The 15,688-nt window shown below is 39.5% G+C and overlaps 1 protein-coding gene across 5 annotated transcripts in view; it reads left to right on the top strand.

Moving 5' to 3' along the window:
• The window catches only part of TRAPPC9 (trafficking protein particle complex subunit 9), a 453,504-nt gene that overhangs the window by 24,707 nt on the left and 413,109 nt on the right, over positions 1 to 15,688 (top strand). For all 5 annotated transcript variants that reach the window (XM_064706725.1, XM_064706726.1, XM_064706729.1 and 2 more), the window contains one exon: positions 1,626 to 1,769. In XM_064706725.1, the coding sequence (XP_064562795.1) occupies positions 1,626 to 1,769 (144 nt within the window). The remainder of the gene's footprint in view (positions 1 to 1,625; positions 1,770 to 15,688) is intronic.

Here is a 15,688-nt window from a genome sequence, read left to right as displayed (position 1 = left end):
CAGAGACAGCTGAATTGCTGCTTGGCAGCTCCTTTTGAGTAAACCTTTCCAACACCTTGCATTGTGTTATAGAGCAGCAGTTTTGGGGACCATTCCCTGAATGCTGTAGCTGCAGGAGAGGAGCAGAAAGAGATGGGCTGAGCTGTATTTGTGGATGGTTGGTGTTGGGTTTTTTAAAACTGTTCTGATTTGGCAGTCAAATTATATGTGAGAGGAGGTAGCAAATGCCAAGTGGACTCAGTGGAAAGATGCTAAGAATCTAGGAATAGGGAATGTGCTGGGAAAAATATGCTGTGACCTGGGATAGGACTGTGTTGGGAGAAGAAGTTGTAGAAGTTCTGCAAGAAATTATAAATAAAAAAGCAAAGAAAAGACATGACTGGAATTTATCTTTCATTTTTACCTTACCTTCATGTTGCACTGAAGTGAGTTGTCTCATTTTTTATCCCTGAAATGGCTCTTTTAGAGACATATGGAAAGATCACTGCAAACTCTAAGATAGAAATGACATTTCACACATGAAAAATAATGAGACTCTCAAAATATAAACTCTCAAGGTTTGGTTGCAGTAAATATTCCTAAAACAGTTTGCCAAATGCTGATGGGTGATATTACAAGGAAGGCTGTTGAAGTTTATGAAGTATTGAACATCTCGAAATATCTGTTATTTAAAAATTATTGCTGTTGCTTACTACTAAAAGCAGGTTAAGCTTCATGAAGAGTGCTGCATATTGTGGTTCTGAAAGGAAGGTTATGTTAAGATCATCTATTTATTCTTCCCATAGATACTCTACAAACATGAAGTAATTCATAGCCTGAAACTTAAAGGCTGAAAATCAGGACATGTGCCTTGTGTTCCAAAGTTTTATTGCTTTTATTGCCTGGGAAAGCATTTAGAAAAAAAATCTCTTACTTGATCTTTAAAGAGAGCTAAGAATTACTGGGTAGTTTTTTTTCTTTACAAGGGCATGGAGTGACAAGACAAGGGGAAATGGCTTCAAACTGGAAGAGGAGGTTTAAACTGGGTATTAGGAAGAAATTCTTTACTGTGAGGGTGGTGAGGCCTGGCACAGGTTTCCCAGAGAAGCTGTGGCTGCCCCATCCCTGGAAGTGTCCAAGGCCAGGATGGTTGGGGCTTTAAGCCACCGGGTCTAGGGGAATGTGTCCCTGCCTATGGCAGGGAGTTGGAAATAGATGATCTTTAAGGTCCTTTCCAATCCAAACCATTCTGTGATTCTATGATTTCAATTTCTGTATGAAATCTCATGAGCATTGTCCAGAGAATTTAAAAAAAACTTTATGTGTTTTGTGCATCATTTTTGTTCTTGGGAAGTGTTAAGTTCATCTTCAAAATTTTAATTGTACATTTATTAGTCCATAGACAAGCACATAAAACAAAACTTGGTTTCATGTTTAGATATTCAAGCAAAGACAACAATCCTCTTTTTTGTGTTGAGTACAAGGGTTGGATTTTGTAACAACCGTTGGGTGATTGGTATGAGTGCCATAAAATTACTGCTTAGCATGTGAAGAAAGCCAAAACCAAGGTGTTAGTGATGATTTCCACCTTTACAATACAGTAAATAGAATGATTTATGGTGATGTGTTGCCTGCATTTTGCCCAGGAACTCACAGGGGATGGGCTGCAGTGCAGATGCGCCTGCTCCATGAGCTGGTCTACGCCTCCAGGAGGATGGGCAACCCTGCCCTGTGTGTCAGGCACCTCTCCTTCCTGCTCCAGACCATGCTGGATTTCCTTTCTGACCAAGGTAGGACTTCTAAGGAAGCAGAGATTTGTACTTTCTTCTGATCCATAATCAAATACTGTGACTCTATTTTGAAATACAATTAATTTGGAGAGCTGGGAAGTTGGGGAGTTCTGTGTATGCCTGAGTGGGTTGTTGATGGTAGTCAGTCAACAGAGTTGAAATTAGATGATCTTTAAGGTCCTTTCCAACCCAAACCATTCTGTGTTTCTAACTTTTGGAAGCTGAATGTGATGGACCTGAGTTAAGCAGTGCTGAACTGGGACAGTGGCCTTAAGTTCCTCGACATTCTGCAGTTTATTTATTTATTTTTTTAAATTCAGCAATATATTTTAACAGGATTTGATTTGTCAAAGGTTGGCAATACAATGAATGAGTGGATGATTTTCAGCAATGGGAATGATGTGTGTGAGAACCCTTCTGTGGGATAGAACCATGTAACATTTACAGAATCACCTGAAAAAGCCAAAAGTGACAACTATTATTTTGTATTATGTTTCTTAGGAAAAATATTCCATAGTGACTTATTTATCACCCAGCTTAATGAGATCAATGATCTTAATGAGTGCTAAATGATATTAAAATTTGGTTTTGCTTCTCAGTGAGCTGGGCAAAAAATAATTTTTTCCAGTTACTCCTTTGTTTACAATAAGAGGATGGAAGTAAAATGTATAGGTTTTTGTTTTTTTTTTTTTTCCTTTTCTCCTTCTGTTGAGGCCAAATGTCTCCCCTTAGTGACTCCTGCAGCAAAGAACTTTGTTGGCAAATTTTAGGTATTTGCCTGCTTTATTCCCTCTGTTTAGTGGCTCAAATCAATGCTGGAGCAAGGAGAGGAACTGATAAACTGGAATAAATTTGCTTTCTGCCTGTAGATCTTATTTGCTGTCAAAAGGTCCTTGGATTTTCCAGGACTTACAGTGGAGTTTTGTTGATTTACGTATGGAAAGTTGTGCTGAAGACAAGGTTTTAAACTCTTCCACTCTGCATTTCCACATGTGATATTGGTAATCCCTAATCCCAAGAAGGTTTGAACTCCCAAAGACAAGAATCTTCTGTGTTCTTTGCCTTCAGACATTGTGTGTCTGAGTAAAGCTTCCAGTGTCCTAAGGCCTGGGATAACTGTGAGGTTTAGTGCCTTTGAAAAAATCAAACTAAATATTCTCCCATGTGTCTGAAACACAGTTGAGTATTTTTCTTTCCTTCTTTCCTGAATACATCCAAAATAGAACTTGCTGTTGAGTTTGGTGTCTTTCATTGATAAGAAGTGCCAGAAGTGTATTTCTGCCTGTATTTTTTTGGTAACTCTGCTGAGATTGATATTGTGTGACCATAGAATCATTAAGGTTGCAAAAGGCCTCCAGGATCATAAAGTCCAACTTGATGTTGTGCAAGAGTCCATTTAGCATAGAAAATTATTTTAAATGTATAGTTCTTATAAAACTATTGGAATATTAGGGAAAAATAAACCAACAAACCTTCAATCCTGAATTGTAGTAAAGGACAAAAGCAAGAGAATTGAAGCAGGGGATTAGGCTGCTGTTTTACTAACTGTGAACTGTTCCCTTCTAAACTGGCAAAAAGGTGTCATTAGAGTTCTCTGATGCCACATGACTGAAATTTCCAGGTTTTGTTCATTAATTGAAGGTTTAATTAGAAAACAGAAATAATGCAGTGGTGTTGGAGTTCAAGAGTGCTCAGACTTTACTTTTTTCTACATTGCATAGAAAGTCGCCAGTTCCTATGGGTGGAGGAAAACTCACTCTTTTGGAAAGTCAGTTTTCACTTGAATGTGTTCTTTCCTTCATATTTTTAAAGCTTGTTACTGATTATCTGCTAAATCCTTCTATTTAAAGTTTGGGTAGTTTGCAGATCATTTTTAAAATTAGAATAAATAGAAGTGAAAACTCCTAAGCTGAGAGGAAGTTACCAGCGAAACATTTGGCTCTGGAACTTGACCTTCTAACCCTTTTTCTCTCAGAATTAGCTGCCTCTAGACACAGAAAAGGAACATTTTCTCATTTTTAAATTTAATTCTGTTCATTTACTAGTTCAGTTGAAGCTGAGATACTGATTTATTCTCCAATTAGAAGCTCAGCTGCTGAGATTTATTTGTTCCAATGAAATCTAGATCTATTAATTAGAAACTCTTGCTTCTATTAATGAAACACAAATGCATAGTCAAAAGTGGTTTGTGTTTAAAACAAAATTTAATGTTTGAATTGAATCATGCATTTTAAAATACAGCTTGTCTATGTTTACTTGAATTTACTTGAATCTCCAACCATGCAGCCTGGCAAATCTAAATAAAGAATATCATCAAGTAAATGGGAGATGTCAGTCACTATTTTAACAACATGGAAACTAAAAGTTTGATTTAAAATTAAGCTATTTAGTTGCATAAATATGTAAAATGCAGTCTTCTGCAAAGCAAAAAGAGGTACTAAATTCTGTGTAAAACCTCTAATCTCAAGCTATTATGTTTTAATGGTAACAAGCCCTTAAGAATCACTTTCTTTAAACAAGAATTAAAATGTGCAGTTGCAAAGTTGCTTGGAATTGAACCTATCTTTTGCATAATGCTTTTTGCAACAAAACTGTGTGTGCAGCTCAGTGAATTTGAATTGAGTAATGTCAGATATTTGGAAAAAAATGGCAATTATTTTACTGTGGCTCTTCACTGATATTATTAATACAACTTAAATGGCTTGTGGCTTGCATTGAGTGCAAATAATTCTGGGTTGGCTCATCTGTTAGGGCCTCTCTAAACACAGAATTATATGGAGACAGCTGCTAAGGAAATGTGACTGCCCACTCACCAGGCAGGCTGTGGTGAATGAATACAGAGTTGGGAATGTTTCTCCATAGCCTCTTGGAAGATTTGAGGTTTGAAAGTGAAAGGTTTGAACTGCTTTCTTTTGGAAAATGAGGCACCTGTTTGCAGACCATTGCAAGACCTTGATGTTGATCTGTTAGGGAAGGGAGGAATGAACTTTGGGAACATCAGGTGAACTTGGCCTGGGTACCGAGGAGCAGCCAGTGGATTTTAGGGGAGCAGAGATGGAGGTCACCAGTGATGTGCTGTTCTGGGAGGTGGATGTGAGGTTGCCACTCACAAAATCCTCTCTAAGCAAGTGCCCAAAAATCTGTGAGGTCTGCAAGGTGTTGGAGTCTTTGCTGTCCTGGCTGCTCCACCCTGCTGGTGCTGCTGCCCTGGCTCTGCTCCCTGGCTGGGCAGCTCTGGGAGGGACCTGGGGAATTGCCCATGGCAGGGAGATCTCCCATGGCACTGGAGAGCAGTGCTGGAGCCGTGCTGGGGTAACCCTTTCCTGTGCTTCTCACCATCACTGCTGGCATTCTCCTACTTTCCTGTTTCCTCCTTTCCTCCTCTGCAAAGAAATGAAGTTGAGTTGTCACTTTGGATCCCAACATTTAACTTCATTTGTATTTTAATCTTCTTTTTGGGTATGTTCAGAACTTAATTCCTTCCTGCATTTGTGGATCAAGGCAAAACTTGTCTCTCTTCAGCTGGAGCAGATCAGAACAGTCCCTCACTCCTGCAAGTTCATGTTCTTTCAGACATTCAGCAGGTTTCCAACATTTCAGGATTCCTGCTGTTTGCCTCTGCTGGCAGGGATCTCCATGTGCTGAGCTGAAGTGACATTTTCTCACCCACCATGTATAGCATGGGATGGAACTAAGAGTATTACATTCCTTTTTTTTTTTTTTTTTTTTTTTTTGTGGGCTAATTCCTAAAAGATCCTCAAGGTTCATCTATTTTTGGGAAGTTTGGGAAATAATGTGTATTTATTAGTGTAGCTCTGCCAAGATCTTCCTGTCCCATGGTTATTGTTGCTGCACTTGAGTTCTTTGCAGTCTTTGGGTGGGGTGACACCTTCACATCTGAGCTCTCCACTGCTCTGTCATGCACTCAGTGAATTAAACTGCTGACTCTATGATGATCTGCATTAAACATGCAGAAGTAATTTTTCATCTGTTGATCAAGGATTTGGAATCTTTATTCTTGAGAGAACTTCCCAGAACATCCTGGTGTGTCTGTCCTTCCTCTGTGTGGTTGTTTCTTGAATCATGTTTCTTAAAGATGTTTATTATCAGCCTGGACTGAGATCATTGTAACTAGTGAAGAATTTCTGCCACAATTTCTGCTGAATGCTGTTTCAGTTCCCCTCATCCTGTAGGTGAGTTGGGATGGACTTGTCAGTGTTGGCTGGGAAGGCCACCTTGATGCCTTGACAGCTTGGACTGGTTGGTAGCTGAGAGTCTCCACACCATTTAATATGAGGGTTTCCACACCATTCCATAATTCTGGAACCTTCTCCTTTCAAGCCTGCTGTGTTCAGGTGAAATATCAGCTGGGTAGGGTGAGGTTGTGCCCTCTGCAAAGAATTGATGAGCTTGATCTAAGAAAGAAACCCCAAACCTTGTTCATCTTCAGGAATTATGGCTAAGCCTGGACTGAGTGTAATTTGGTGATGTCAGACGTGGTGTCTTACAACTCTTAAAATATGTCTTTCCATCTTGCATTTTGGAAGAGGAAATTATGCAGTATTTTAGACATTTTTATTTATAGAACAGATTGCATATGCATTCCTTCAGTGTCATTTAAATTTCAAATTGCTATGTGGAAGTATGGAAAATAAGGAAGAATATTAAACTGGGCTCCTGAAAATTGACAGCTAGGCCACAAGTGAATGTGGGAATGACTTTAACCCTTTGTAGCCCTCCTGCCAAGCAGCAATAGGGACCAGACTTGATTTCTAAAGATCTTAAAATTGTAATGTCCTGAATTTCCATCCAAACCTGGGAAAATGAAGTGAAGCTGCACAGGAATTTGGTGGGTTCTATCTCCCCACAGAGACTGGGGTAAACGAATTTCACTGGAGCAGGGGATAGGAATAACCTGTGAGCCTATAAATAACTTTTGGGCATGGAACAATTAAAAAATTTTTTTTTTTGAGGGACTGCTGGAGCAGCTTGTGACTCTGTTCACCTCACTGCCTCCTGTTCTCTTGTTCAAATCTTGCTGTGACTTTCTGATTCCCCCATGTTTTCAGAGCTGTAGCCAGAGCTGTTGGGAATTTCAGCTCATTTCAGTTTGAGCTGATTGCTCACCATTTCTCCCCTCTGTTTGCCATTTCTCCTGCCGATTCTCATAATGCTGCTCTTCTTTTTTTTTTTTTTCCTGTTTTTTATATTTAGGTTAGAGGAAACAAAATTATAAATATTACAAATAAAGACATAAGCCCAGAAAAGATTTTGAGGTGTAACTTGCTCAACTCATGAAAAATAATAACTTCACAAGAAAGCAGGAAGCCTGCCAGAACTGAAAGATAATTGAGGTATGGAAAGAGACACTCAGGGAAGATTGGGCTGTATCAGAACATTTGGATCAAAGTTTTCTGTTTAGGAAAGAAGATTCCAAGGCTGCTCCTTCCTCTACAGAGAATAAATCTGTGAAATTATTTTGAAATGTAATTAGAGGTGGTTTATGGTGGGGAGTGATCTGAACTGTAAAATGAACAGTAATAAATTTCAGGTACCAGATAAGGTTCAAAGGCACTAAAAGCATTTTAATTTTAAACAGCTGAATTACAGTTGCAGTTAATTTCTTTAAGTGTTTTTATCCTCACTTTAGAATTACAAACGGCAAGTGCATTGCTGTGTTTTTTTTAAGAGTTCAAGAGGGATGGAAGTTCTTCCAACTGATATATCTGTGTCACAGTCTTCCTAGTGACCCTGGCCACAGCAGTGATTCTTTTTTCAAGATTCATCACTCCCCCTACACATCTGTGGCCCTCTCAGTACTGACTAAGTGACCCTGGTCATGGATGCTTCTCTTGAAGTGAGGTAAACCAAATTCCATCCTTTGAAGCCCTCTGGGCTTCAATAAATTTGGCTCAGTGCTGGTTGCATTGTAAGAAGCTCTAGTAAATACTGGTAGGTGTGTGGATAATTGTGATTTAATAGGAAGAGGTTGGAGCATCTTTGAAGCCTGATTTATTTTCAAGAAATGATGGAGCATTGAAATGAGTGTGATTTAGTTGATATAATATTCCTGAATTAAAAAAAAACCAAAAAACCAAAACATCTATGGGTGTGTTGGTTCATTAATGATTAGAAGAGATAGAAACAGTAAGTGAATGAGTTTAGGGTGTTGAGGAAAGAGATTCCCAGCCATGTACTCAGCAATAACCAAATCATCCCTGTATTATCAACACTTTTCAGCACAAATCCCAAAACACAGCCCCAGCCCAGCTACTGCCAAGGAAATTAACTCTACCCTAGCCCAAAGCTGCACTTGTCAAAGCAGATGTCAGCTGTTAGGAAACTGCACAAGTGACAATATCACAATTTGTTGCCAAGCCAAAGTTATTTAGAATTTCTAGAGTAGACTTGATTGTGGTGATGTTACTTGAGAGTGGAGGATAAGAGATCCAGTGTTGGAATCCTGCTTTTCCAGAGTCTGCTGGTGCTGTCCCAGGTAATCCCCAAGCTCTGCAATGAAGGCACAACTGCTCTGCTCTGTAGCTTCTTTTGTTCTGCAATGCTTAAAATACTTTAAATTGCACTTAAATTAAGGCAGCATAGATCATCTGTAGTGTGTAAATTCATTTTTGGAAAGGTAAATGTTACTGACTGCAAGGGCTAAAGAGAATGATGCTTTAATCAGACTGAACAGAGAATTTAGTGCAAATTAAAACTTGATGTAAACTTCAGAGTTACAGTGAGGTTTACTTTACTGACGCTGATGAACTGCTTTAAATGCACTGTGTTATATTTCAGCTGACAAAGTACCTGCAAGTTGGTTTTGCCCAACCAATAAACCTTTCAAAAGGGAGCTACTTTGGTTGGTCTGGTAATATTCAAATTGACTGATTTCAGGATGAAGATGGAAGTCTACAGTGTAATTACCAGGGAATATTTATAGCAGCCTGGGTAGTTCTTAGCCATTACTTTGAAATATTTCACAGCTTCAGCTTAATGCCATATCTAGCCTGTGTACTTATATATAAATAAGTGTATGTGTGTATATATATGTATAAAAATGTAATTAAACAGACTTGCCACCTTGTGTGTTTGATGTATAGCAGTGGCACAGTGTGGTCTAAGAATGAATATGTTAAAAAAGCCTGAATGGAAATGCTTTCTGATGTGTTGGAATAAAAGACTTGGGAGATTTTATTTGAAGTAGAAGGAGACTCCTTAGAAGCCAGTTCAGTCTTACTCATTGTGGTACTGTGACTTCTGCTGCTTTTCATCTGCTTCTGTGTTTTCATCAGTTCTGTGCTGTCAAACTTCAGCACTGTTGTGTTCCTGCTGCACTTCTTCCTGCTTTTTTTAACCCCCCACTTTAGAATGTCTCCCTGGAATTTGTGTTTTGTAGAGACAAGCCAACTTATTTAATAATTTTGGTCAAACTGCTTTATTAAGAGGGTATAGTTTATTTACCTGAATTACATGTCTTTTAGACTCTGATTTTTTTTGAAAGTTTGAATGAAATGGAGTAAACTAGCAACAGGAATAAAAGATTCAAATTCATTTGCATAGCACTAAATATGAAACACAATGATTTTTAAGTCCTATGTTATTTGACAAAAATAATGCACTGTGAATCAAATATTTAGCATTGCAGACCAGCCTGAAAGTCTCACATGTGATTTATCTTTGCTTAGACTTTTGTGTCATTGTGGTACAGACAAAAACTCCAGCCAATGCCATAGCCACGTTCTTAGACTATGATCAGCAGATCAATTGTTACAGTAAAATAGTGCTTTTTTAAGGGGAAAAAGTTGCTCTTAATTCTTAAAGGTCACTCATGAACAAAATTAGGTCTTTGAGCTTTAGCCCAAAATTGCTGTCCTCATATAGGTACCTCTGATCTTAAAGAAATGTGATTTCCCTCAGTTAATTGAGGGAAAGTATACAGGTGTGCAATTGGAGGCACATTGCATGGTTTTTATTCCAGAAAAAAAGGAGAAATTCCTTTGGGGAAGAGCTACTTCAGTTGTACAGATGAAGACATGAAGAATTTGTGCTGTATTATTAAGTGCTATTTTTTTTTTTTTTGTACCAAAGGAAGCTATTTTAGGAAGTGCTATATTACTAAAATTCAAATATATTTTATATGACATTTAACAGACTCAATACTGCTCTCTCACCCTAAATTCAAATTAAAGCACTGGAGTCAAGGCTGCTGTTGAAATTGGCAGTTTATATGGAAAATGAAATATCCATGTTTAAAAATGGATCATCCCTGTACCTCAGTGAGCTCCCCATGTGATGTCCATTGAGTGGGATTGGATGTGCCAAGGGAAGATGAGAGGGGTTGGAATGATACTGAAGAGATGTTTCTACAGAGGGATGGGAAAACTCAACTGTACATAAGGAGAGAGAGCTGACATGTCTTCATTTTAGATTTTCAGCCAGTTTCCCAGTTTTTTCAACCATTAAAGCATTCTATTCTGAAGCAAGTTTAGATCACTGGTGGAGACATTGAAGTTTTGAATCCTGATAAACCTTTCTGGCCAAATTCCTGTGCATAACACTATATTGGGGGAAATATTCTGCAGGAATCAGTGTGTTGTTCCTTCCATCCTCTGTCTCTGCTTCTTCCACATAAAATCCAGAATCAGATGTGTTTATCAGTTACACCATTGTACCTCTGAATATTTACAAAACCTGCCTTGCCCATAGGCAGCTTTGCAGCAGTCCTGAACTTCATTTATTGTTAGAGAAGTTATCTATGTCTCATTTACTCCACTTTTTGTAAAGGTAGTTCCTTAACCTGAAAAAATTAGTATTGATTTCAGTGATTTATATACTGAATTTGTGTATACAAAATGTATTTTTTTAGTATTGAAAGTCTGCAGATATGAAGTTCTGAGATATGATGGAGAACCAGACACTGAAATTTTGATGGTGTCTTTATGAACTGTCTTTCAGCTATGTCAATTTTTAAAGTCAGGTTTTAAACAGAAATATTTGGCTGCAAACTGGCTGGGACTTCATGTGTATACATTTTATGCAGTTATTAAAACTCTTGGAAAGGTTTTATAGGTAATGGAAGACTGTGATGTGTTTAGTCTCCTCCTATTCTTTGTCTCTGTGGCAGTCTTTTTAGAAGTGGAAAACATTCTGCTTCTAAAGGACAGCTATTTTTATTTGTGTCTAAAATATTTTCTTCCCCTTTCCACAAAGTTAGTAGTAAATTGAGAACTTATTTTTCAAAGATGAGCTATTACGCAGCCAATAACTGAATCCTTTGTGTGGGTGGAGTCAGTCTGTGATACAGTTTATGATGTTTGGGTCATGAAAGCAGATCTAACTCTCTCATAGCATAGATTAATTATTTTCTTCTAGTTTCTGCTCTGTTCTGTGTCAAACAGTGAATTTTATTAGTCTCTGCTGTGTTTATTTAGAGATTTATGTTGCTTGATTTTTTAAAGAAATGGGATTCATACTCTCTGGTGACTGTCAGTGCCTTTCTCCCTAAGAAAGCTTTGGAGTCTGTGGGGAGCACACACATTTACTGCAGCAGTGGGATGAACCCTCAGGGTTCCTGTGTTCCTGTCAAAGCAGCTTGTTCAAGTAGGAGATTTCTGAGCACTTTGAAGTTGTGTTTACCTGCTCCATGTATTTTTCAGAAAAATATTAATGGTAGAAAGTAAATGTAGAAAGTGCCATCCCCCAATCCCTGTCAGGGTTAATGGGGTGGGGAAGCAGAGGGTGCTGCCTGCAGGGACAGGAGCTGCTCTGTCTGCTCAGTTCCAGCCCTGGTGATGAGGAGTGGATTCATCCTGAGGTCCTGCCCAGGTGCTTTGCTCACCCCTCTGGCTCTGTGCTTGGGGAAGGGGAATGCCCTGAATACACAAATGTGGTGCTCCCTGCCCAAACCAGAGCTCAGGCACTGCCTGAAAGGCTGAGGAGCTTTGTACACCCCCTGCAATCTGATTAACTGCAGAGTAAAAGGTGTGTGGTTGTTGCTGTCTGTGAATATTCAATTCCTACTGCAGCTTTTGTGAGGGTCTTAATGTATTTTGTGGCCTTTTTGAAATGCTTTAGTTTAAAGAGTACACTGCATTTTCATGGCAGAGTGAGACTGAAGATTTCCCTGGAAGTAGACATGGACTTCTCTTCTCTAGAGCTCACCAAGCAATTCTCATTTTGTGTGGGTGTGTGAAGGAAATAGCACAGAATAGTCTGAGTTGGAAGTGACCTTAAAGTTATTATCTCTGCTTTGAGCAGGGACACCTTCCACTATCCCAGGCTGCTCCAAGTGCCATCCATCCTGGCCTTGAACACTTCCAGGGATGGGGCAGCCACAGCTTCTCTGGGCAACCTGTGCCAGACCCTCACCAGCCTCAGAAAATCGGTTTTTTTCCTAATATCTAATCTAGACCTGCCCTCTGTCAGTCTGAATCCATTTCCCCTTATCCTGTCAATACATGCTCCTGTAAAAAGTCTCTCTCCATCTTTCTTGTACATTCCCTCCATGCAGTGGAAGGCCATATCTGTGTTTATGGGTACAAAAACTGCTTTTTCTCTTGTTTTTTTTCCTGTCATTAGACTGCCTTTTCTGTCTTGTTATATATAACTGTTAACTCATTAAGGAGATGTTTGAGTCTGTCCTGAGAAAGCTGGGTCAGGACTGCTGCAGGAGCTCTCCTCAGACTCCTCCTTTGTGACCATTATTTAATGTCTTCAAGGGAGAAGGAGAAAGCTCAGCCAGCACAAAGCACCCTGGGCAATGAGGGGTTTTGTTAAAATGTTGATTCTGGGCCTATCACTGAGGTAAAATTGGAGTTAGAAGGTGTGGAGCTATTTTTTTTCAATATTTTAGTGAGCTCCATAAGGAAATGAAGTTGTTCCAGTGGGATTGGTGGGTCAGACAGGAAATGTTCCCTTTCTTTGTTTCACCTGGCTGTGGATTGTTCTGCAGGGGACACTGTGACTTGATCAACAAAACATCAGTCAATTGTTGCCAAAGAACAAATGTTGTGGTTTTGTTCTTTGCCTTGGGTAGTGACTGAACCCAACTACAGCTATTTTAAATTTCTTCAAATATTCAAAAGCACAGTTACAACAATTGTGTTCTTCCAATTTTCTGTGTTATCTGCCAAGACATGAACTGCTGTTTGTGTTACACTGTTAAATCACAGTTACTGAAGTGCTTAAAAATGTTAGTCTATAATTGACCTTCTGTCCTGTCCTGGTCTGATTTTTCAATGGCTCCATTATTGTGAAATATTGCTCCACAGGACTGTGAAATGAGCAGAAAGTCTTGTCTTTTTCACATTTAGTAGCTTTCAATCACTAATGGTTTCTGACTGTGCATCTGAAGCTCTCAGATTTTTGTGTTCTCATATTAGAAGAAGGTTTGAAGCAGCTTGGACACAAAATCAGTGCTTGTTATGTTGAGGTGAAGTAGTTGAGCAGTGAAATTCTAAGAGTATTGGTGGAAAAAAATTGCAAATTTTTTGGTTGTCAGAAGCAGCCAAAGCCAATTTGGTATGAAATGGGGAAAATTCAGTGGGAAAAACTGAGCAGAATGTGCTCACATGCCAGTGCTGCCAGAGGCTTTGCTCAGCTTCATTTGGTTACCGCCATTCTGTGATCCTGGGCTTTCAGTCAGTCTGGAGAGAAAGTGAGGGCAAAAAAATTGTGAACATAGTTAATCCAGATGAGAAAATAAGCTGTCACTCCTCACTCAATAAATGAGTCTCTAATACCTTCACAAGAGCATCCAGTAGTGCTCCCAGCTGCAGGACAGGCTTTTAAAGCTGTTGAGGTGAATTCTCAGGTCACAGGATCAAGTGGTGATTGCCTTCCTGCTGTATGAGCATGAAGGCACCAGGTGGGTAAAGACCTCCAAGAGCAGCTGGTTTTTGTCCCTTCTTTTCAAAAAGGTAAGTGCTGGTGATAACAATCACAGAAATCTCCTCACTGTGGGTCAGGAGTGAGGTTGAGGAGTTCAGTGGCTCCTGCCAGGAGGTTCTGTCAGATCAGGATGTCAGGCAGCCAGAAGCTGTGAGAATTCAGAGCTGCAATCTCTGTAGCAGGTTTGTCCTGGTTTTTGACTAGGTTTTGGCAACCATTAAGGCACAGAGGTCAGGGAGCTGAGGTGCTCCTCGAGGGAGAAGGTTCCAGTGCTGGATTTCAGAAGTGGCTCTTGGGCAGGATTAGGCAGCTCTTTTGGATTGTGGATGCTTCCCATGGTGTCCTGCTGATGTGGATTCCTTCAGCATCTTGGCTGAGATGTGGTGCTAAGAAAAAGGAACTGAGCTGCTGGCCTGGCACGTTTAAAGCTGTGTTTCACACCACATCAACATGGAAAAATGGTTTGGTTTGGTTTTTCTCTCATGGAAAGCATGGGGAGCTGCTACCAGGAAATAACCATGAAATTCAAAAATCTGTAAACAAATTCTTCTTGCTAATGGCAGCCTGCTTTCTTTGAAAACAGTAACTGGCACTGTTTCACACTAGGGAATGAAAGGCAGTGCTCTGGCATGGCAGACCTTTGGTTTCAAGCACAATTAAGCAGATGCTGTAGCATTACCTCCATCATTCCTGGTAGCTGTGAACATTTCCATCTGGGTGGATTCTGCTTGCACTGTGTGCCCCTGCTCATAATATGTCAAATAACCTGAAATTTTGATGGCAATACTCAGCCTTGAACCACTACAACTCCTGACTGTGTTGTGCTGCTCTGAGTCTATATGGATGTCTAATTAATGGGATTTTGGGAGCATTCCCTACAGGCAATTCAAAAGTGGGGAATGGCTCAGTGAAACACAGACATGAGCAAGGCAATTTGTCAGTTATGTGCCATTAATTCCATAGTGAAGGGATTACAGTCAATGTTGATTTGCTTTGAAGGAGTGTGTACTCCTTGTGGCTGTAGAATTCACAAACTGAGCTGGATTGGTGTGGGCAGCACAAGCATTGCTGGATGTTTGTGCTTTTCAAGGCCCAAGATGGTGTTTTGGGCAGGTTTTGGTATTTTTGGCATGGTTTACAGGATATGTTTCTTTCCCATTTTTCTCACTCCTCCCTCTCACAGCTGCTGTGAGTATTTTTTACCCTTTCTTAGATGTGTTCTCTCAGCATAACTGACTGGCCCAGCTCTGGGCAGCAGCAGGTTTGTTTTGGGGTTGTCTGGAATGGAAATACCCTGGTGCCTTCTCCCAGAGGCCACTCCTTGCTACCAAAATCTTGCTGCATACCCAGTACACCTCTAAGCAGGTTTTTCTGGTAGTACTACTACTGATAGCTAATTGTTATCACCCTTCCCTTTCCTATTGAGTTTTATCATTGAGTATTTTGATATTTTAAGTATTTTCCTGATACAGTTTTGATATTGAATAATTATTTCTGTTGGTAGCACGTACATGGAACAGCTGGTGGAAGGTCGGACATGGAACAGCCTGGTCCAGTGGAAGGTGTCTCTGCCCATGGCAGGGGGTTTGGACCTTAAGGTTCCTTCCAACACTCTGAATATTCACTTCAAAACAATACAGGTCTTTTCAGCTGTCTCATTCTCCCCTCTAAACAAACACTGCCAGACTTTTCTCTATTTGCAGTCTTCCATTTCATCAGAGAAATAGGGAATCATACAATTGCAGAAAGGTTTGGGTTGGAAGGCACCATGAAGATCAAATACAATTTTGTGTTGAGGCTTTATATTTCCAAACAGACTTATTTTTTTTTCTGAAGACACAGTTTTATGTATTATTGAAAATAATTGCTGGATAAAACTAATATGCAATCATTGTACATTCTTGAAGATAACCCAAATAATATATATTTGTTTGAATGTTCTTGTATTTTTAAGCAAAACCAAAGAAAATCTTTCTTTCCTGTTGTTATGATTTAGTAGCATAACACAGTGTAATTATTTTGAAGAT

The sequence above is a fragment of the Zonotrichia leucophrys genome, chromosome 2 (genome assembly GCF_028769735.1).
Source record: "Zonotrichia leucophrys gambelii isolate GWCS_2022_RI chromosome 2, RI_Zleu_2.0, whole genome shotgun sequence".
In the NCBI taxonomy this organism is placed as follows: Eukaryota; Metazoa; Chordata; class Aves; order Passeriformes; family Passerellidae; genus Zonotrichia; species Zonotrichia leucophrys.
Note: the sequence above shows the minus strand (reverse complement) of the source record. Positions and strands in the feature narration are given on the sequence as shown.